This window comes from Heloderma suspectum, chromosome 6 (genome assembly GCF_057233095.1).
Source record: "Heloderma suspectum isolate Gila_16-S chromosome 6, 16-S_ref, whole genome shotgun sequence".
In the NCBI taxonomy this organism is placed as follows: Eukaryota; Metazoa; Chordata; class Lepidosauria; order Squamata; family Helodermatidae; genus Heloderma; species Heloderma suspectum.
Window position 1 is genome coordinate 43,516,261 of NC_139463.1, and position 23,495 is coordinate 43,539,755.

At 45.9% G+C, this 23,495-nt stretch overlaps 1 protein-coding gene across 3 annotated transcripts; it reads right to left on the minus strand.

Moving 5' to 3' along the window:
* Positions 1-625: 625 nt before the first annotated feature.
* LOC146340713 (S-adenosylmethionine synthase) lies at positions 626-21,706 on the minus strand. 3 transcript variants are annotated; one of them, XM_084804091.1, is made up of 10 exons: positions 21,402-21,562; positions 17,246-17,323; positions 17,009-17,131; positions 16,789-16,901; positions 16,531-16,674; positions 16,103-16,321; positions 15,655-15,837; positions 14,800-14,933; positions 11,637-11,687; positions 626-845 (listed from the first exon to the last, which is right to left on the minus strand). In XM_084804091.1, exons 1-10 carry the CDS (start codon positions 21,478-21,480, stop codon positions 722-724), a joined length of 1,248 nt encoding a protein of 415 aa, XP_084660217.1. In that variant the 5' UTR covers positions 21,481-21,562; the 3' UTR covers positions 626-721. The 3 variants fall into 3 exon arrangements, with proteins under 3 accessions (XP_084660217.1, XP_084660218.1, XP_084660219.1); XM_084804092.1 differs by lacking the exons at positions 626-845; positions 11,637-11,687 and adding an exon at positions 11,742-13,304 and having other exon boundaries at positions 21,402-21,706; XM_084804093.1 differs by lacking the exons at positions 626-845; positions 11,637-11,687; positions 21,402-21,562 and adding exons at positions 11,742-13,304; positions 21,174-21,289.
* Positions 21,707-23,495: the final 1,789 nt, after the last annotated feature.

A 23,495-nucleotide genomic window follows, 5' to 3' on the forward strand; every position in this document is an offset into this window, starting at 1 on the left:
GCAGAGGATGTATCCTGGATTTGAACCTGGGACCTTCTCCATATAAAATCTAAACTGTTCCTCCTGGCCAGGGTGCCATCAGATGCCCTGTGCCATCTCTGTTTCATGTCTGTTGCTGTGGCTGAGTGGATGGGAGTTCCTCCATGGAGCTTGCAAGGTGGGTTTGAGTCCCAGGAGCTCCTTCTCTTTCACCGCTGACAGGATTGCTGCTGGTCACGCAGGCAAAAGGTCAGTTGAGCTGCGATCCTCCTATTCCCCCGCCTGCCCTGGTGGGGCAATCTCACATCTCCTGTTTCCCAATCCCATACTCTATTCTTGCCTTCCCCAGCCTGGGTCCCTCCAGATGTGTTGGACTACAACTCCCATCATTCACACCCAGCCTGGTCAATGGGCATGTTGGTTGTGGGTGATGGGTGTTGTAGCCCAACACATCTAGAGGGCCTCAGGTTGGGGAAGGCTGCCCTAATTCACGGAGCTACTGGGGTTTGCTGCTATAAAAGTGTGGCTGCGGTGTCCCTTCTCGCATGTCCTGATTCCTCCATTTCCCTGCTCAGCAAAAGACTCCTTTCCTCCTTTAGCAGTGGGTCTTGAATCCTTGTCCCACGGAGGCCTGTGCATTCCCTCTGTGTGCCCTTCAGCTGAAGGAGTTCTTTGGGTTCTGTGCCTTCTTCTTCTTTTCGTGTTGTGCACTCCAAAGGATGCTTCTAAGCAAAGTGTGCGTTCATGGTATAAGGGGATTTGATCCAGAGACTTCTTGGGGACTCCCAGTGCCCAGACACTCACACCATGGAGGGCACTGTGTCATCCTGGCGGGCTGTTGTGAATGGCATGGGATGACAAAAGTCCTGAAAAAAAGTAAGAACTATGCTGGATCAGACCAAAGGCCTATCTAGTCCAGAGTTCTGTTCACACAGCAGCCAATGAAATCCACAAGCAAGACATGAGTGCAGTAGCAATTCCTGGATGCACGTCCCTGCTGGGAGGTGGATTGGCTGCCACTGCAGCCCATGATTTGTGGGCGAGGGGTGTTGCCATAGACATTGGGGGTATGGTTGTTTTACTCTCTTCTGGGTGCCCCCACCCTTGGAACTTACCCCCTCCACTTTTGTGTTGTGAGTACACAGGATAGGGCATAAATTGAGTTTAGGATTGCTTAGTAAATTAGGTTTTTAAAAAACAGTTAAGGTGTAATCCTATGCATATTAAGACAAAAAAGTCCTACAACTTACAGCATTCTCCAGCCAGCATGGCTGCCTGAGGAATGTCGGGAGTTGTAGGATGTTTTTCTGTCTAAACATGCATAGGATTCTGCCCTTAAACACTCATGAATGAAAATAGTATCTTCTTATTTGATTACCAGAGGAGGACACCAGTTCTATCCTTGCCACACACACAAATCTTGAAATAGACTTGAGGTTTCAAAAAACCCCTCTTCTAATATACCACTTTCCCTCATTAATTTTTTTTTAAATCCCTGCTCAGCTACAAAATGTACTGGGTGACCTTGGGAAGTCAGTATCTCTCGGCCTAACCTACCTTACCGGGTTGGTGTGAGAATGAAATGAGGGGGAGAACTATATACAGCTCCTTGGAACTCCTTGAAAGGTGCAGTATATACGTAACGAGTAAGAATAAACAAGAATAAATTACATTTTCTCTCCTTATCAGGTCTACTGGTTGAAAAAACCATGTCTAAGACAGAGTGTGCATCCCTGCACTCAACAATCCTGAATGTCCAGTCTGTGGGATGCTGCCCATACAAATGATGAATATCCCCATATTCATTATTTGAATTTATGGTCAATTACCGTATTCAAAACCAAAGGAGGAGGCTCTGAGGCCGCAAGATGCATGAAGAAAAGGAGGAATGCATGCAGTGGTTGTGTGCCTTCGTTGCTCATTTTGGTGTAACAGGAGAGTGCTGCATTGTAGGGTGGTTAATCACGAGGGCGGGCAGGCGGGCACACACACTTTTAATAGCTGTGTAGAGGAGGGGGTTTCTGCAGGTGCAGCTGACATGACAAGCTACACCTGCTAAAATGTCTTCCTGTACACAACTACTAAAAGAGCAAGAGCCCTGTCCTCTTTTGCACCTGGCTGCCCTAGTTCTAAGTTGCGTCCAGCAGCTGCTTGGACAAGCCTTCCTTCCAGTTGGTATAGTCCACACATGTAATACAATAAAGTAGCAAAGTCCTGAAGGCAGGTATGATGTGCACCACCTCCCTATGACTTGGGAGGCTTTCCAGTATTAATAATTAATTGTACCCAAAGTCTGCTTAGATATCTCTCTGCTACTACTTAGTTTGCTGTATTCCCCTGGCTGGGATGGGAGCACCCTTAATCTTTGTAAATCTGAACACATTAAGCAGGATCTGGACACAGGATATGGCATCATAGGCATGTCTGGGGAAGGAATCTCTAAACTCATGCCACAGGATCCACTGAAAATTCAAAATGGGACTTATTTATTCATAGGCAAAAAAACCCCTTCAGGATTTACCAATGGAAAACATGGATCAAGGTGCAGAACAAATATTCAGAGACGATAAGAAACAAAGTTGCTGCAACCCCTAGTTACACTAATTCTAAATCTGGGTTTATTTAGAGCAGTCTTCTCCAACCTGGTGCCCTGCAGATGTTGGGACTTCAATACCCAGCATCCCCCAGCCAGCACAGGTGGATCTCGGAGTATGACCAAGGGTTGATTATGGGAATTGTAGTCCAGAACATCTGGATGGAACTGGGTTGCCAGCCCCCAATTTAGAAGGTAGTACAACTATATGTGTATGTGACTAAGACAGGAGGGATAGATGGAATCCACCTTCTCTCTCATGTTAGCTGCCTGCTCCTAACTGCCAAGTTCCAACTGTTGGTCCGAACTGCCAGTGAGGCTGTCCCCCCCTCCCCACCCCCTGATTCACTTAGGGAGGAGGGATGTCCCTCCTGACAGACCCCTCCTCAGGCCTTACTGCCAAATTGCTTTGTTACAGTGGGGAAATACTATTTTTGAATTGCTCCCCTTTCTTAAAAACAAAAACAATCTCTGCAAATAGGATGCTGGCACAGTAGAGAGCAGGCAGGGCTAGAATGTTTCTCAAAGATGTGCCAAGGCACGGGTGGAGGACCTCTAGCCCACAGGGTACCCCAATGCAACCCCCACAGTGTCTTGGGGTTCCTCCAGGGGTGGGGTTTAGGCTCCAAGCCTTTCTCCCTGGAGGAATGTCCCCAAAGGGGGAGGGCATCCCCTGGCAGCCAGGGATGCCCTCTGAGGAGCTAGGGTAGTTGGGGGCTGTTGTTGCTCTTGTTTAGAAGGGAGCATTCAAAGCTGCCACTATGCATGTGCAATCTGAATGTGTATACCCCACTCTACCACCTCTGGATTCTATCACCTCATTTGTAGGCCTGGCAAATGTATCTGGCAATATCACCTAAGGCTACTGCCAATCCCCAATTCTATGGCCAGTTCGTATTTCAGAAGGTGTACCCATATTTTTATCTTTATTATGATTCCCTCTAAAAAAAGGAGGGGGGGTTAGCTTCACAAAGATTAAGAAATGACACAGGTCCTGTCCTAAGACGCACAGTCTAAACACACATAATACAGAAGGGGAAAGATATGGAGAGGGAAGAGGAAACCAAGCAAATTTGGCCACCCATTCTAGGCATGTAATGACCAGGTGGAATGGGAGATAGTTCTAGGAGAGGAGACCAATGGCCATGATGGATTAACTCTCCCTCTGCTGCAGCCAGGTGGGAAATGGTATTTAGTAGGAAACAGTACAAGAGAGAATGTGAATGGTGGTTGCACTAAGCCAGCCTTCCTGGGCCTGGCGTCCTCCAGATGTGTTGGGCTGCAACTCCCATAATTCCCAGCCAGCATGCTGGCTGGGAATTATGGGAGTTGCAGCCCAACACATTTGGAGGATGCCAGGCCCAGGAAGGCAGCAATAAGCATTTTGGCTTCCTGCTTGTTCCCACCAATTCATTATAGGGCCAACCAGTCATGACCCTAGATGTGGTGGAGATAACCCTAATGCCACACTATAGCACATGATAGCAAGAGGCTGATAGCAGTGAATTCCTAGAACTCAAGCCCCCTTTCTGTTCTGCATAGAGACAAATTTGCCTAATGCATCACTCATCATTTCCGCAGTGAAGGAAGCCCCACTGTGTTCAGTGTGGTGCATACGGCAATCTCAAGCTCTCTTTGTAGCCAAGGAAGAACTTCATAGATACCCGGATAGGGAGCAGGGGGAGGGGTGTTCATCCACTACCCCAGGCCCAAGGACTTGTAGTGATGGCAGTGGCTGTTCTGTGCATGCTAGATTTGGGAAATTACTGCCCGTATTCCCTCTGTCCCGACTGTCCTGCTCTGACCCTGCCCAAGCTATAGCTTGCATTGGAAATGAACTTGCTAGCTTTAAGCGATCAGGTCCCTAAAAAAAAAAAGGCTCCCCTTTGAACACTTTCCCCTCCAAGCACCAGGGGGCAGCACAACAGCCTTCAAGGGGCAATGTGCTTTCCATGAGCTGATGCTCACTTGTACACTTCAGGTACACAGGATCAGATTATTTTACACAAGAGAGCTGGACAGTAACAACTTGGGGGAAAAGGGGACTTTGTAATGATAGCAACACTGCAGCCCTGCCCTCTCCAAATTAATGCATCTCCCAAAGGCACGCAATGGCTTCTATCTCCTTAAGGCTAGTTTTTGTTTATTTTGCCCGCTGTCCTTATTATCTTGTGTTATATTTTGTAAGCCACCTTGATTTTTGTTAAAAGGCAGGATACAACCCCACAACCAAAATAAATATGACAATTTTATGAACACTTTACTCAGCAGTAATCCCAACTGAACAGGGAAGGATTTACTTCTGCATAAACACTGCCTTGTTGTGGCGAAGGGGCTTGTGTAACTCAGTGAAGCCATAAGCTATGCTGTGCGGGGCCACCCAAGAAGGACAGGTCATGGCAGAGAGTTCTGACAAACTGTGGTCCACTGGAGAAGGAAATGGCAACCCACTCCAGTATTCTTGCCAAGAAAACCCCATGGAACGTATCACAAGGCTAAAAGAGATGACGCCGGAAGATGAGACCCTCAGAAGCTGAGGTTGATCGGTTCTATGAAGACCTACAACACCTTCTAGAACTAACACCAAAAAAAGATGTCCTCTTCATCATAGGGGATTGGAATGCTAAAGTAGGAAGTCAAGAAATCACCGGGATAACAGGCAGGCATGGCCTTGGTGTACAAAATGAAGCAGGACAAAAGCTAATAGAGTTTTGCCAAGAGAACACGCTGATCATAGCAAACACTGTTTTCCAACAGCACAAGAGGTGACTCTACACATGGACATCACCAGATGGTCAATATCGAAATCAGATTGATTATGTCCTTTGCAGTCAAAGATGGAGAAGCTCTATACAGTCAGTAAAAACAAGACCTGGAGCTGACTGTGGCTCAGATCATGAGCTTCTTCTTGCAAAATTTTGGCTTAAATTGAAGAACGTAGGGAAAACCACTAAACCATTCAGGTATGACCTAAATCATATCCCTTATGAATATACAGTGGAGGTGATGAATAGATTTCAGAGATTAGACCGGATAGACAGAGTGCCTGAGGAACTATGGACGGAGGTCCGTAACATTGTTCAGGAGGCAGCAACGAAATCCGTCCCAAAGAAAATGAAATGCAAGAAAGCCAAGTGGCTGTCTGAGGAGGGTTTACAAGTAGCTGAGGAAAGAAGGGAAGTGAAAAGCAAGGGAGAAAGGGGAAGATATATCCAACTGAATGCAGAGAATAGCAAGGAGAGACAAGAAGCCCTTCTTAAATGAACAATGCAAAGAAATCGAGGAAAACAACAGAATGGGAAAGACGAGAGATCTCTTCAAGAAAATTGGAGATCTCAAGGGAACGTTTTGTGCAAAGACAGGCATGATCAAGGACAAAGAAGGCAGGGACCTAACAGAAGCAGATGAGATTAAGAAGAGGTGGAAAGAATACACAGAAGAACTATACAGGAAAGATCTTAATGTCCATGATAGCCGTGATAGTGCGGTCACTGAACTTGAGCCAGACATCCTAGACAGTGAAGTCAAGTGGGCCTTAGGAAGCATTACTAACAACAAAGCTAGCGGAGATGACAGTATTCCAGCTGAGCTATTTAAAATCCTAAAAAATGATGCTGTTAAAGTGCTGCATTCAATATGCCAACAAATTTGGAACACTCAACAATGGCCGCAAGACTGGAAAAGGTCAGTTTACATTCCAGTTCCAAAGAAGGGCAACGCCAAAGAGTGTTCAAACTACCACACAATTGCGCTCATTTCACATGCCAGCAAGGTGATGCTCAAAATCCTACAAGCTAGGCTTCAGCAGTATGCGAACCGAGAACTACCGGAAGTACAAGCTGGGTTTCGAAGAGGCAGGGGAACTAGAGATCAAATCGCCAACGTTTGCTGGATCATGGAGAAAGCAAGAGAATTCCAGAAAAACGTCTATTTCTGCTTCATTGACTACGCTAAAGCCTTTGATTGTGTGGATCACAACAAACTGTGGCAAATTCTTAAAGAGATGGGAGTACCAGACCACCTTACCTGTCTCCTGAGAAACCTGTACGAGGGTCAAGAAGCAACCATAAGAACCAGACACGGAACAACCGAGTGGTTCAAAATTGGGAAAAGAGTACGACAAGGCTGCATATTGTCACCCTGCTTATTTAACTTATATGCAGAGTACATCATGAGAAACGCCGGGTTGGATGAATCACAGGTCGGAATTAAGATTGGCAGGAGAATTATCAACAACCTCAGCTACGCAGACGATACCACCCTAATGGCAGAATGCGAAGAGGATCTAAAGAGCCTCTTGTTGAGGGTGAAAGAGGAGAGTGCAAAAGCTGGTTTGAAATTCAACATTAAAAAAACCAAGATCATGGCATCTGGCCCCATCACTTCCTGGCATATGGAAGGGGAAGAAATGGAAGCAGTGACAGATTTTACTTTCTTGGGCTCCAAGATCACCGCAGACGGTGACTGTAGCCATGAAATTAAAAGACGCTTGCTCCTTGGGAGGAAAGCTATGGCAAACCTAGACAGCATAGTAAGAAGCAGAGACATCACCTTGCCCACAAAGGTCCGTCTAATCAAAGCTATGGTTTTCCCAGTAGTAATGTATGGCTGTGAGTGAGAGCTGGACTATAAGGAAGGCTGAGCGCCAAAGAATTGATGCTTTCGAACTGTGGTGCTGGAGAAGACTCTTACGAGTCCCCTGGACTGCAAGGAGGTCAAATCAGTCCATCCTAAAGGAAATCAACCCTGAGTGCTCATTGGAAGGACAGATACTGAAGCCGAAGCTCCAATATTTTGGCCACCTAATGCGAAGAAAAAACTCCCTGGAAAAGACCCTGATGCTGGGAAAGACTGAAGGCAAAAGGAGAAGGGGACGGCAGAGGATGAGATGGCTAGATAGCATCACCGATGCAATGAATATGAACTTGAGCACGCTCCGGGAGAGAGCGCAGGACAGGAAGGCCTGGCGTGCTATGGTCCATGGGGTCACGAAGAGTCGGACACGACTGAACAACAACAAACATAATTGAGATCAAGCTGTACAAAGCAGCTAGTAACTCTCCAAGAGGAATTTGGAGGGTGGTTGCACCAAACCTGAATTGAACAATTTCAAGTGCTGGATATTGTTTTTGGTGAAGCCCTAAATGGACTAAGTATCTTTGGAAATTCCTTTCCCATATTTCCTCCCCTTCCCGAGTCCCTTGGATATGGTCTTGTTCCATGTTCCCGTTTACCAAGCACTTTCTATATTAATCATATGTAGTACTTAAACAGTGCTTTTAAGTGTCTGAAATGCTTCATGTACATTATCTTGTTGTAATCCTCACAACCCTGTAATGTAGGTCAGTATCAGCACCCACATATTGCAGATAGACAAAAGTACAGACAATGGTGCTGAATGGCTTGTCTTAAGGCCAGAGTGAATTCATGGTGGAAGGAATGTCTTGACTCATAGCTCAGCCACTGTTAGTTTATTTGAAAATATCTTTACCTTTCTCTTCAGCCCAGGCTCCCAGAGCAGCTTAATATGATCAATAAAATCAAGACAGTCCCTGCCTGCAAGTTCACAAACTAAAGACATGGGGAGGGAGTTGTGGAAGCAAATTGAGGCACCAAATCTTAAGTATCTGCATGGTATTTCAGTGCACAAAAGTTCCTTTAACTGATAGACAGCAGGTTTAATGTATGCTTTTAATTATATATACTAATTTTAGTATTTTAGAGAAAATTTATATGTGAATAAGTGAACCATAGGGAAAAACAGGCATGGCCTATACAGATTTCTTTGGACACTTTAAGGTATTGTCAAATTTTTCTCTGGAGGGTGCAAACTGCTGGAGCATTAGACATTTGCCCCAGACTGCAGTTAATCCAGGCCCCTATGTAGCTCTTGATAGAGAACACATGCACAGGGAGTGCTGATCTGTTAGTCCACACAGCAGACCCATCAGCAACTTCCAACAACCAGCACAGATCAAACTGGTCTGAGGGGGGAAATACATCAGGCTATTAAGTAGCATTTCTAGAGGTCCCTCCACTTATGCAGTCAGACTAAAACCACACAAGCAGCAATGAAGCTAGTTTAAGTCAGCAGCTGCCACCAAGGCAGAGAAAGTATCTTGAAGGCTCAGTACTTTAGGGCAAAGACAGTTTCAGGGCTTAAAGCTTAAAGCCCTTTCAGCTTAAAGGCAAGGGAACTGGTTGCACATGCAGCAGCCCAAACTCAATCTGTCTATGCTAGGCTCACAGAACTAGGTCCACACCCACTTACAAGGAGGAGTCCCCAATAGCTGATGCAGAAAATGCTGTCAAGTCAGGCAACACCAAGCCAAATGTGGGAAAATCAAATTCAAGATCTACATACACCCCTTATGTAATTCCTACCTATTCTGGTTCTGCCTCTTTCTAGGGTGGGTTGTTAAAAGCCACTGTGCCTAGGGGTCCAATCTGTGTTTCAAGGAACCGCAGGTTCTCTATTTCACAGGAGCCCAATGAAATCAGTAGCAGCAAACATTTGTAAGCGACACCAACTTCTCAAGCTCACAGAGGCTTCCCTATGCACCTGCTTAACATTCCACATCTTAAATGTCAACTCTTTCCAGTGGACACAGGTTAGGAGCCCTATCTACCCCCCCACCCCCCAGCCAAATTCTTCTGAACATTGCAAGACACATGCTGCTTATCTTTTAGATAAATTAGGCTGGTTGTCCTGAATCTTTTCGGAGCAGAGAGCCAGCTTTAGACCAACATTTTGGGGCCCACTTAGCATTTTTTACTCTTTTATCTGCTGGCACAACCCAGCTTAGGTCAGGCTGCAACCCAGTAGCGGGTCCCAACGCTTCAGTTGTAGACCAATAGTCTACAGTGTTTAGAAAATAGAACCATTTTATTTTATGCTTCAGGTCTTCCCATACGTGTTGAGGTTTGCAGATGCTCAAAAAATATTCAGGGAAAAACCCTGAAAACATCCTCATTAAGAAATGAATGGCACAGAGACTAAAAGGGGGGCTCCAGTAACTGGGTGGGAGAGGGAAATAGAATGGCTGGAAAGATACAAATACCCCCAGGTCACAACTGACAGCTGCATATAGACATCAATGGAGAAACCAGATTTTAATGATATTGGGCACACATCTGACCATCCCAAAAGGGGGGGGGGGAGGATGGATAAAACAAAAACAGGCCACTGAGGACTGAACATGCTGTAAGCAGAGAATGCTGTTGAAGGTGGGGTAAGTGCAAAATCCATGAAAATAGAAATGAGCCCTGAACAGAAGTACTCCACACAATTTTGTTGCAAGGCCCCACAAGCCTATACTATTACTATTCATGCTTTGAAGTTGCAAGTGCGGGGGGGGGGGGGGGAATCTGACAATCATGTGGAAAGGGGAAATAGAATGGAGCAGCTGGAATGGCAGACACACATACAAAAACTGTAGAACACTCATTGTCTGCAGTGTTTGGTCTGTTCTTGGTTCACACTGAGAAGCTATATCTTCAGGGACAGTTTTTTATGGACAGCTCTCACATCAATGGAGAAATCAAATGTTTTAATGTAGCTGGGCCTGTGCCCACCCCATCCTCCAAAAACTGAAATGGAGGAAAAAAGGACCTTTAAGAACAGCCCAATGAGGACTAAGCATGATCAGTGGGCATGGAATGCTGATTGGGGGGGGGGGGGATGCTGAACAGAGGCCATACATACTGAAACATCTGACTGCAGTACCCCTCTTGTTGAAGTTTCTCAATTTAGAACCTAGGCGTTGACTACATTCTTTGGAATGCCCAGAACCAATTTCTCCCTTATGCCAAGCAGCTTGCTCCCACTACATAGACTAGGGCAAAAAAAGGGTGGATAGGCTGAATGCTGCGTCATGGTGAACTGAGTGTTCAACCTTTGTAACAACTTATGCAATAGAACTGAGTGTTTAACCCAAGACATGCCTCAGAATCCTCTGCATTGTGCAGACCACAGGCAGGGCACCTGTAGCCTCCAGTTGTTGGTCGACTCAAAACTCCCATGATCTTGTCAATGCCCATTGTTGGCTAGGGCTGCTGAGTGCTGAGAGTCCAACATCTAGAGGGCCACAGGTTCCCCATCCTGTAGAGTAACAGACAAACCTATGTGGAATGTTACCTGACAGCAGACATCACCCTTATTGCACCAGGCTTTTCGGGTGGTGGTGAGAAGAGACAAGTAGTACAATGCAGTTTAACATGTGCACACAGAAGCTTCTGGCTCTGCAGAGAATGAGGTCAGTGAGCTAAATCAAGCAGTGTTTCTGTCCCTGCCAAAGGCGTAGATCAACTAGAAAATAAAGAGCATCTGCTTGAGGTTTAAAAACGACCGGACCAAGGAAGTATTTCAGTGACCAGGGCAACGCCCCTTTCTCCAAGTCACTACCACCAGCCAGCAAAGAAGCTTTAAAGTTCAAAGAAAAAGCAAAGACCCAGGTAAGAGGCAGCCCTTTCATTTCTGAGCCTTTGGAACTTAACAGAAAGTGGATATCCAGTCTTTGCTATGCCTGGAGGCCTATGAAGTGAGCAGATTCTCAAGAAGCTGAATTCTGCACTGCCCAGGACCACGCACAGCCCTGCAACCATAGCTGCTTTAAAGGAGTAGAAGTAATTTGTGATGCTTCCTGGTATTACTACCACATGTAGGACCCACTAACACATGTATTGCAGGAATCTGCATGGGCAAAGACTTGCATCACTCAACTGTACAAGCTTAACGTGCCAACTATGCCAAGAGGGAGAATTCTACTTATACATTAATATTGCTTGCAATTTGCGCTTTCTTAACAGCACTTTTGAAGTTTTACTAGCTTGTGCTACAATATGGGCCAGGAGATACAACCTTAAAAAGACAATTACTGTATGGTAAAACCACATCCTTATCTCTGTGCATAAACTAGTATGTGAGTTGGAGAATGTTCACAATGGGCTCAAAGGGCAGTTCCTTATTCCTGATCTAGTAGAGCTGGTATAGTGGTTTGCGTTACACTAGGACTGGAGAGCTCTAGGTTCACATTCCCACCTAACATGTAGCTCGCTAACCCACCTCACAGGGCAGTTGAGGATAAAATAGGACCATGTCTGCCACCTTGAGCTCCTAGGAAGAAGGCAAGATATAAATGTAAATAAATGGTACACATCTTTAAGTCATAAAGCCCACCGTTATAACTTTACTAATCAGACCAGACACACACAAAAACACATTACTAAGACAGAACCTAGCACTTTATTAAGATCTTTAATCAACTTGGAATTTCAAGAACCAGACATATGTAATAAATGCCCAGAAAAAAAGTGGAACGCAAAAGGCACTTCCTGCTTAGGACACTGGCTGTGGGATGGGCAGGTAAACAAGCTGGCTTCTCTGTACAACACCAGCCAAGTTTGCCTCTCCCAAAGCCAGTCATCCCTAGCACTGCCCTCCCCTGTTTTACACAAGCCAGACCCCCTGTAGGTTATGACCCAAGGCTTTTCTGTAGGACACCTTGGCCTATCAGGGAATACTGGAAACTGTCAAGGAATTTATGGTGTCAAAATAAAGTTTAAAAGCTGCCATTTGAGACAAGGGCTTCTCTGTACTCACACCCTGTCTCAAACACAATAAATAAGCAATTAAAAAGTTTCAAGTATGTAGGGTCCTTTCCATATCCTTTCCAAATGCATTTGTACTCTGAAGGGAACTGGCTTCTCTGTAACTACACCAGTACTTCAGAATGCAGTTTGGACCTGGCTTAGAAAATAAACTCTGCGAGTTTTGTGCAACATGAAGTTCTTGGCTCTAAAGAAAAAAAATTCCAGGTGCCAGAAGTGTGCAGCCTACAGACCTTGGATACGACCCTGTGACTTCTCTGTAATACACCACAAGGTTGGCCAAGTGCCCGTTTGATAAAGATGGTGAGGTTTGGCTAGTGCTAAAAGTGTGCATAGGATTTTAAAAACTTTAATACATACATCCCCCCCCCCCCCCGAGCAGGAAATGATTAAAATATGGTGCTGACTGAATTTTAGAGCATAATACCATCGGCTTTTGAACCAGAATTGCCTCAATTTATAACTGCACTAGACTGAAGCTCCAAATAGCCTTGCATGCAACGCAAGTTCCATCTGCTACGGTGGTGGTGGTGGTGGTGGCGGCGACTCACATGAGATCGACCAGAGTTCGGGGGCGGAAGAGTGGGCCTTACATTCTCAATAGAGCCAAGTCATTGCACCATGCTGCTCTAGGTATCTGGACAGAGAGTATGTGGAACCACAGACTGTGTACTTTACAAGGGAAGTTCCTTGTTCGAAGGGGAAAAATTGTTAGCCTTTGGGCAATACAAAGGTTTAGACTGAAGCACTGTTTTGATTAGTCTGTTTTTCTCTATATATTACATATAGCGCCTATGCTCAACTGGCTCTACTCATACGTCAAGCACACCAGGAAGAGGAGAAAGCACAGTGCAATTTGCGGTCCCCAGAGGACTAATATTCATAGAAATGGACAGTGTGCCAAGTTAAGAGCAGAGAACGACAGGACCAGTTTAGGGAACGGGGCTCTTTCCCACAGAAAAGCCTGAAGGTTTCTCTGTAATGTACACCAACAGGTCTGGGGAAAGAAGCCCAACATGTTCAGTATTTAAGCTTTTTGGGCACTTCCCAAGGGAAGTTGTTCCTACCAAAGTGACCATAGGCTGCAGTCTTCTGATAAATAGGCTTCTTCAGATCCAGATCCCTGGAATATACAAGTCCGTAACTCAATACAGGGTATTTACCAAACAAAGCATACAGCAGCTACACCTGAAAGGGCCACTTCTTAGCAGGGATGATCAATGCTGCAGGCCCAAAACAGAGACCAATGGTGGCCTCGTACAAGGGTTAGATTCAGTAGTTTGCTCCCATTCTGGGTGCCAGAGGCAACAATACAAACATGTCCCAAGGAAGTCTAAGCCCCTGGGCTCAACTGGCAATACGGAATACTTACCCTCCATTATGAATGGCTACATCCAACTGCAGATCACCACATGGCTCTCCACTGGGGATGGTACTTCCTATCTGAATAACCAGCTTTTATTCCAACCAAGCCTGCCCACTTCCAACATCAGGCTTCTAGAAGCAGTTAGTAAAAGGTGTAGGCACAGCTCTGAACTGCTGTGTTTGCAGAGCCAAGCACCCTCAACTCCACACTGGAGTCCTAGATGGGACTAGGCACCCAGTGAAAAAAGAGCTAGCCAGCCTTAGGCATCACTAACCCTACATGATTAGCAAAAAATGAACTCCAAATAGATATCTGGAAGATGGGTTTAGCATTCTCAGAGCAAATCAAATCAGTGCTAATCAGTAATGTGAAACCCGTAAAGGCTCTTGAGTGGGCTGCGCAATCTTGTTTTCTTATGGTGCACTTAAAGTTACTGCAATCACTTAATCCACCACTGGCTGTGTTCACAGGAAAAGCTTCAATATCAGGCATAGCTTATAACATTTCTGACCCAAGTCCAATTGAGCTGCTTTGGCCAGATGGTAACATGTACGTTCCTCTGAGATCGGCCACCTTTGTCCTAGAACCACTCTTAAGATGCTTTTCTTTTTCCATTGTGGAAGACAAAGCCATTAGCTTTCATTGACCCTGCATCTGACACCATGAATCCCCTAGGCACATTACAGCACGAACTGACATTTGTCTAGAGCAGCTTTGCCCAACCTGGTGCCCTCCAGATGTTTTGGACTTCAACTCTCATCAGCCCTAACCAGCATGGCCAGGAATGCTGGGAGTTACAGTCCAAAACATCTGGAGGGCACCAGGTTGGGGAAGGCTGGTCTAGAGTATGTAATATCTGAGAGAAACAGCCCACGCCCTCCCCTTTAGACACTACATATCAAAGAGCAATCACCACCTTGTTATCCCTAAATGAATGCACCCAGAATTAATTCTGGGTGCATTCCCACTCCTCTCACCCCCCCCCCCCCACACACACGTAAGGGATTTACCTTCAATTTGAGATTGGAACTACCTGCTGTGATCACCTAACATCAAAACACTTGGTGCTTGGCAAGCTACTTTCCTTTGCCTCTTTCTAGGTGGAGTGCATACAGTAGGGGGAAGACAACACCTTGGTAAACTAAAGGCAATTTTTCCTCAATGGCCATGCCACCTTGTTCACAGCTACCCCCATCTTTATTACCTCCTATGCGTCCATCTTTATACATGTGCATGCACCACCATGTTTTACCTGACAATGACCCCTGGGCGGAGGTCAAAATTCTTCTTCACAACATCTAGCAGCTCATACTCGGTCTTTTGAGAGGTGCCATAATGGAAAATCGAGACTGACAGTGGGTGGGCCACTCCAATGGCATAGGAGACCTGAGAGCAAAGTTAATATAAATCACAAGCATTAAAATATGCAGTGGCTTCAGTCACCAAGTGACTCCCTCCTCTCACAACTACTCCCAACATTCTATTCTTATCTTTCCTTCTAAATCCCTCTCCCTGACAAATAGCTTTACTTCTAATGCTATTGTAGTATTTTCAAATTGAATGTTGTTCCTGCATCCTTATTTCATCCTATCTACTTTCCTGTTGTCTTTCTACAACAGCCTTCCCCAACCTAGTGCCCTCTAGATGTTTTTGAACTACAATTCCTAACATTCCTGACCACTGACTGTGGCTGATGTAAGCTGAAGTCTAAAACATCTTGAGGGCACCAGGTTGGGGAAGACTGTTCTATAATTTAGGATCCAACTTCTGATTCAAGTGTTGTGATGGATTTTATTATGAGGACCACATAGTTTCAGGCAAGCAAGACCACAACAAACTGCTGCTTCAGCTGAGTATTACCAGCACCTGACTTGGTCACTACAGCACCTTAGCTGCCTAAGACCCCAGAAACATCAGCTTTCTATACACTTTTCACCTTCTTATTAAGCTTCACACACACTATTGTAGCCTTCAGGCAGTCTTAAAGTAACATCTTAAATGGGCACCAGTGGTGCCCATTTAGCACTGCCTTCTAATACCAATTTCATTATGTTGTAGTCCTGGGTACTCAGAAACTTTTAGCCCAGAAGCAGCATGTTGAACATACCTGAACAAGCACTCTCCGACAAAGACCAGACTTTACAAGGGATTTTGCAACCCAGCGAGCAGCATAAGAAGCCGAACGGTCAACTTTTGTGTAGTCTTTACCAGAGAAAGCACCACCTCCATGTGCTCCCCAGCCACCATAGGTGTCAACAATTATCTTCCGGCCAGTCAAGCCAGCATCCCCCTGCAATCAGCAATTACATTAATTACATCTTTTGCTAACCCCATCATACCTCCGGATGAACACAGGGTTGCCATGGTCTACAGCAAGCCAAGACCTTCTGAAGCAGAAGAGTTTTAACGATTGCCTGCTTTGAGAGCCGTTATACATGCTGTTTGTGATTTTAAACAGTTCCCTAACCATACATAGTGCTTAAATGGCTTTGTTAATATAAGGCACTATATTTATCTGGATTAGGGAAGAAACAAGAACCCTAGCCTTGTCATACCTGGGGGCCACCAATTACAAAACGGCCACTAGGCTGCAGGTGATAGACAGTATCATCATCCAGGTATTTTGCAGGCACAACAGTTCTGACCACTTTCTCTTTCAAGGCATCCCTCATCTCATCCAGACCAATTTTCTCATCATGTTGAACAGAAATGACAATTGTGTGGACTCTAATAGGGATGACAGCACCACGGTCCTGCCTGTACTGCACAGTCACCTGAAAGGGAGTGAAGGAAAACATCAGCATTTTGCATTATTTCAATAAGCACTTTTTGCATACCTTTTGGTTGTAGTTTAAAGACCTTACCAGAAAAGTATCTATGAAAGATATATTCTACCGCCTCTCCTAGCAAGTGGGGTTCCCACTCCTTAGTCTGCCTCTCTGTGGCATTTAAACAGGCAGAAGATGCAAGTCAAGGCACTTACCTGAGTTTTAGAATCTGGTCGCAACCAAGGCAAGGTATGGTTACGACGGAGTTCTGCCAGCTTTGCATTCAGCTGATGCGCTAGGAGAAGGGTCAGGGGCATGCATTCTTCTGTCTCATCAGTAGCATAGCCAAACATCAAACCCTATAAATAATAACGCGAAGGGGAGATTGTAAACTTCAGCTTCCAACAGTGAAGTTTTAGGATTGCACATTATCTATACCTATTAAGATTAATCCACAACCCATTAACACCAACCTGATCTCCAGCACCAACGTCTTCTTCCTTTCTGTCAAGATGGACTCCCTGAGCTATGTCAGGGGACTGCTGCTCCAGGGCAACCAATACATTGCATGTCTTGTAGTCAAAGCCTAAAATACACAATTTAAGCTTAGGACAAACAAGCATTAACAGTCAAAAGCTTTCTATTCAAAACTAGGAATAAAAAGGTAGTTTACTATACAGCTAATCTACTTACCTTTTGAGGAATCATCATAACCAATGTGCTTGATTGTTTCACGAACAATTTTCTGATAGTCGACCGCAGCAGAGGATGTGATTTCTCCAGCTAGGAGGATCATTCCAGTCTTTGCAGCAGTTTCTATGTAAGAACACAGAATTGGCACCATCAATTTCAAGTGCCAAGGAGTTGCAGCTCTCACTGACCACACTCCCAACAGATATAATTCCCTACATAACAGTCAACAGTACTCACCACACGCTACTTTGGCATTTGGATCTTGTTTAAGGTGTGCATCAAGGACAGCATCGCTAATTTGATCACAAATCTTATCTGAAAACAGAAAGCTTCCATTACTTTCCAGACCTCAAGTCACTAACGTTTTACATCTTTAAAGCTTCAATTAATACCACGGAGAGCGTATTCAAGTTTAGTATTAACAACACAATGCGACAGGAAACTGAAACTTATTTTTTACTGGTTGTTTCTATGATTGCCAACTAATTAAAGAATTTGCTTCATTGGCGGTTTAATGTAAATGTGGAGCTCCCTTCCCAGCAAAGCCTTCTCTGTCCTATCTCTGCCGGTTTTCAGGTAATAGAAAAAGATGGCTTTAGCGGCAACTGAGTTTTTCTTTTATCAGTTCTTTTATGTCAGATATGGGCCTTCTAGGTGCTATTGGACTACAACTCCCATAATCACTAATCATCAAATATGCTGATTGGGGCAGAGTTGGAGTCCAACAATCTCTGGAGTGCCACAAGTTCCTCACCTGTTTTATGACAATTATTTTAATGTATTTTGATACCATTACCTTCCTTGTGAGTTTGTAATTGATAGGTACATTAAATATTACCAGAACCTCAATATGGGCATCTTTGACATACCACCATGGGAAAATGTGCAATAAAAGCTACTATTGCTTGTCTTCAAGGCCAAGCTTTTCTCATTCCCTATGAACCAAAACTATCACAAGTGTCCCTCAATTCTCAATCTCACAACCAATCTACCTTTTAAACCAGGCTTCTCCAACCTGGTGCCCTCCAGATGCTTTGGGCTTCAACTCCCATCCGCCCCAGCCAGTAAGGCTAGAAGGTTTTATTAAGCCTTGCAGCCCTATTTCCTGTTCATTAGTTTCTACTTAAGACATTCACACCCAAATTCCCATATTGCTGCTGGAATTCCAAGTGCTGCAATACTGCATTCACTATTGTAAGCAGAAGGAAAGCATTTGGTTGCAAAATACCTATCCAAGTATCTAGAATCTTACATAAAGATAAGTTTAATTTACTGCCATCCTAAAACTAAAGTTTGCTTCAGCCAGATAACCACCAAGACACCAATTTAAAAATGTTTAATCTGACAAGAATAATTCTCAGATTACATGATATTAAAAGAATAAACACAGCCAATAGTAATCAACACAGGAGATTAAAAATACAATATAAAATTTATAAAAGCAACCCTTCCAACATTCTATGGACACTTTAAAAATCTGGACTCTAAATTATCTAATATCAAACATTTTATATAAACAAGAATGGACATCACTAGAGCAAAACCCCCAAATATGGCTAATTCTGGGACAGAAGACATGGAGCTGCCACATCAACATATACCATTAGTCCTGAAGGAACAAATTTATTCTGCAACAGTTGATCTCTCATTTAAAGACCACAAAAACTGAAGAAGCAGCTCTAGTGACAGAGGTTTAGCAGCCTTGCTAAGGATGGCTGTGGTGTTTAAGGCAAGCCACTATTATCTAGAGCAGAGGCAGGCAATCCAGTGCCCTCTAGAAGTTTTGGACTACAAATCCCATAAGCCCTGACCATATGCCATGTTGGCTGGGGTTGAAGCAACTTGTATTCTAAAACATCTGGAGGGCATCAGGTTACCCAACCCTGATTTAGAGGTACATGGGAACAGCTGTGCTTAGATCAGGGGCCTTAGTAAGTCTAGCATTCAGTTCATGCAGTGGCCACCAAAATTCCTACGGGAAGCCCATAAGCAGGATGTGAGTGCAATAGCACCCTCTTTGTTTTCCCCAGCAACTGGTATTTAGAGACATACCATCTGACACTGGAGGTAGTACTAGTGGCCACTGATAGCCCTACCCTCCATGAATGTGTCTAATCCCATTTGAAAGCTGTCAAAGCTGGTGCCCACCACCACATTCTGTGGTAACTATCACAGCTTAACAGTTGCTGGGGAACTTGGCTGGGAGGGTACTATTGCACTCATGTCCTGCTTATGGGTTTCCCATGGACAGCTGGTTGGTCACTGTGTGACCAGAACACCAGACTAGATTGACCTTTTGTCTGATCCAGCATGGCCCTCATGTTCTTAAGTATGTACACTTGTGAATAAACACTTATTTTGTCTTGTCCTGAATCTCCCATCCAGTTTCATTGGATGATCTTGGGTTCTAGTATGAGATGGAGAAAAGCTACTCCCTATCCACCTTCTCCACACCACACATAATTTTATACACCTCCATCATGTCTTATTCACCTTTTTTCTAAGCTAAAAAGCCCCAAACTTTGTAACCTTTCCTTATAGGAAGTTGTTCCAGCCCACTGATCATTCTGGTTACCCCTTTCTAGTTCAACTAGACTTCATACAGATGTTGTATAATGTTCTATTATATACAGAACACATGATTTTAGTCTCACAAAATAAAGACCTCAAGCAGAACTGGGAAACCCAGACCAGGGCAGTACTATAGAGACATTTGCACAATGACATTAATATTAACAGACTGACCCCGAATGACCTGCTTGACTGTGAAACAGACGGCACTGGAAGATGGTAGGTCCTCCTGCATTTGAGGGTTTTAAGCAGAGCCTGATGGCCACCTATCAGAGATGCTTGTAGCATCAAATTTCTTGCACCAGCAGGAAGTTGCAGTAAATGACCTTTGATATCCCTTCCACCTCTACTATTTTATGGACAAGAATCTTGCATGGCTCCAATTTAGGTGACTGTGCTACAAAAGGAACCAAGGCCTTGTAAATGTATGGACATAGTCATTTTACAAGGTCAATAGAAGGTATGAACCTTGTAAAACAGAATAATACTACCCGAGTCACATGATTTTCTAATTCTTTCGTGTACTTTCTAGGCCTTGGAGAAACTGAAGCTACCTATGATCCACCACCCTGAAAACAGCCACATGGTGCTATTTTTCAATAGGAGCCACATGGCCCCCAACAGCCACATGGCTATGGTGAAGAGCCACAACCCTCTCTCCTCCCCCCCTCCACTCCACTGCTTCTCTGCAGCAGCGACTTGCATGGGCAGTGCTAAATTCCCACCCACCCTGCTCCTGCATCAAAGGCTTCTTGTTCCTATGCAGCCTCCTGGAACAGATTATATTTAGAACAGTGTTCCCTACAGTGTATAAAAGCACACATCCTCAGCCACCAAAATGAGGCAGCCGTACTCTAATCCAAGCCCTCCCCTCCATCCACGCAAGAAGAGTTCTCAGACATCATGGCGGAGAAAGACAATGAAAATGCAAGCCTCCTCCGCAAGCACCGCTGGGCAGCCCAACAAGCCTCCCCTCCCCTGGCTCAGGCCAATCGCAGCTTTCAATACGTTCTGCGTGCTGCAATCCTGTACGCTCTTACCTGGGTGTAAGGCTTACTGAACTCAGTGGGACTTACTTCTGAGTAGATCTGTGATACAGTATTGCACCGCACGTTGCTTTGTTGCAAATTAATTGTACATTAGGACACCGTGTTTTATTTTAATTGTTCTGCACCGTTAAAGACAGCAATCTTTTTTTTTCTTTTTTTTTAATCATCATCTTCATCCTGTAGCTTTGGGCATCACCATTTACCGTTGTTCCTCCACCTCGCTCCCCACAAAACCCCGTTTTAACATGGATGCCTCTTCTTCCCACCGCCCCGCTCATCATCAATTCTCCCTCCCCAGATCTCTCCATGCGGACACCACGTGGTCCTCTGCAATGCGGGGGCGCGTCCCCGTCGTCAGGCGGGAGAGAGGGCGGGAGCACGCGCGCTCCCGCCCCAGGAAAAGGCCGGTTTCGTCACCCTTGCCTTTGCTCCCCCGCCCCCAACCGCGTGGTGGCTCCGAATGGGGAGAAAGGAAGGGAAAACCCCCGCGCGCCTCGGATCAGCCCCCCCGGTCGAGGGACCCCGACCCCCCCCCCGGTCCTAACCCGCTGCCACTCCATCTCCTCGCTTCGCTCCGGCCGCCTTCCCCTCACGCGCCGAAACGGGCCTCCAGTGGCCGCTCGCGAGCGTCCATCGGCGCGCGCCAACCAATCAGCACGCCGGCCAGAAAGCGCGCGCGCGCGCGCGCCCCCCGCCCGCCATTCGTACAGCCGGGTCTTTCGCCCAGCTCCCCCTCCTTCCCCCCCTTTCTTCTCTCTCTCTCAAGCACTCACCTGGGTGCCCTTCCCCCACCGACTCTGAGGTGAAGAGAAAAGAGCCCTCCTCAATCCTGCTGTCGCGGAAACCGTTCATGGCGGCACGGAAGAATACCACACGGATAAGGGCGTCTGAAACGAGGAAGAAAGCAACGCACAAAATTTAAAAAGAAAACAAAAAAGCCGGGAGGAAGAAGAGGAAGAAGTGGCGACGGCAGCTGCGACAGTTCTTCTAAACGCTGGCGAAAACTGGAGCCGGGCTGGAATGACAGAGCCGCCGCCTCGCCGCGGGCATTTATAGAGCAAGCCCCTCCCCCCTGCCCACGGAACTCCGCCTCGTTTTCCTTTTTTGGAGCCGGGCGGGCGGGAGAGAACTTCGACGCGGGAGGGGGGAGGGGCGGCGGCGGCGGCGCGCGGGCGACCTCGACATCTGGCGTCCCATGAGGGATAATTGTGCGTAATCAGCACACGGCTTGCTCGTTTCCGTCCCATCGTAGAGGAAGGGGTTTAAAAAAATAATAAAATATTTCTACAATTAAATTGAGGCTCGACAAAGCGAACTCCCGCGTATCATTTGCGGTGGTGTATCGTGTATAGGCCAAGGCAACGTCTCCTCTTCCTCGAATCTCGCCGGCCTCAGTCGCCGCACAGCGGCGCGGGCCCGCTTAGAATTTTCCCGCCTCGGCGTGAGGGGAGTAGAGCCGCGCCGTTGCATTCTTACGCGTGCTTCCTTGGGGGTAAGTCAGTCCCCTTGAAGGAGAGGCGCATAGGATCGGGCCGCGAGCACGGCCCTTCGTGCGCGCGCCCCCGCGTTGGAGGCTTCTTTGTCATGAGGGAAGGAGGAGTAACGCGCGTTAATTCGTGAAGACATCGCGCACGACGGCCATTTTGGCTCATTTCTTTTCGCTTCGTTTGAGGGAGTCGGCTTATCGCACGCCAGGGATGAGTTAGTTTCGTTTTAAAAGCGAGCAGAAATACTGAGATTGGGGGGGGGGGGGCTAAGTTTAATGCACAAAAATGCACAGCGCTCATACATCCTTCCCAAACTGGAAACTACATCACAGTCATAGGCATATTTACTGGGAACCCCACTGTGTCCCTTTCCCAGTAGCAACGTATGGCTGTGAGAGCTGGACTATAAGGACGGCTGAGCGCCGAAGAATTGATGCCTTCGAACTGTGGTGCTGGAGAAGACTCTTACGAGTCCTCTGGACTGCAAGGAGGTCAAATCAGGCCATCCTAAAGGAAATCAACCCTGACTGCTCCTTGGAAGGACATACTGAAGCTGAAGCTCAAATATTTTGGCCACCTACTGCGAAGAGAAAACTCCCTGGAAAAGACCCTGATGCTGGGAAAGACTGAAGGCAAAAGGAGAAGGGGACGGCAGAGGATGAGACGGCTGGATAGCATCACTGATGCAATGAACATGAATTTGAGCACACTGGGAGAGAGCGCAGGACAGGAAGGCCTGGCGTGTTATGGTCCATGGGGTCATGAAGGGTCGGACACAACTGAACAACAAGAACCACTGTGTCCCATGCAGTTTGTTCCCAGGGAAGTGTACACAGGATTGCAACCTCAGTGCTATAGGGCTCTGCATGCTTACTTGGGAGCAAGCCCCGTTGAACACAGTGTTTCTGTGCAAACATGCACTGGATCAGGGCGAAATCCCAGACAACCTCTCATGACTCATGATTATACAAAGAAATAAACTTGGGTATCATCAGCGTCCTGATGACACTTTACTCCAGATCTGCTAATGAAGTGTTTTCATATAGATGTTGAACAGTGTTGGGGACAGAATGGAAACCTGAGAGACCCCACAACTTAACTGCCATGGGCCCGAGGTATGGTCACCTCTGGCCACAACCCTGCAGGTAGGAGTGGAACCACTGTAACACCATCCAATTCATAGAGCCCATCCAGAAGGATACCATGGTCAACAGTATCAACACAGTCACATTCCCCCTGTCTCTCTCCTAATAAAGATCATCTGTCAAGTGACCAGGGGCATCTCTACACCTGCCTAAAATCCTGCATTTAAAACGGGACTTTCCACTTCCATTTTAAATGCAGGATCACAATGACACCCTTTTCACATGCTTCCTTTTC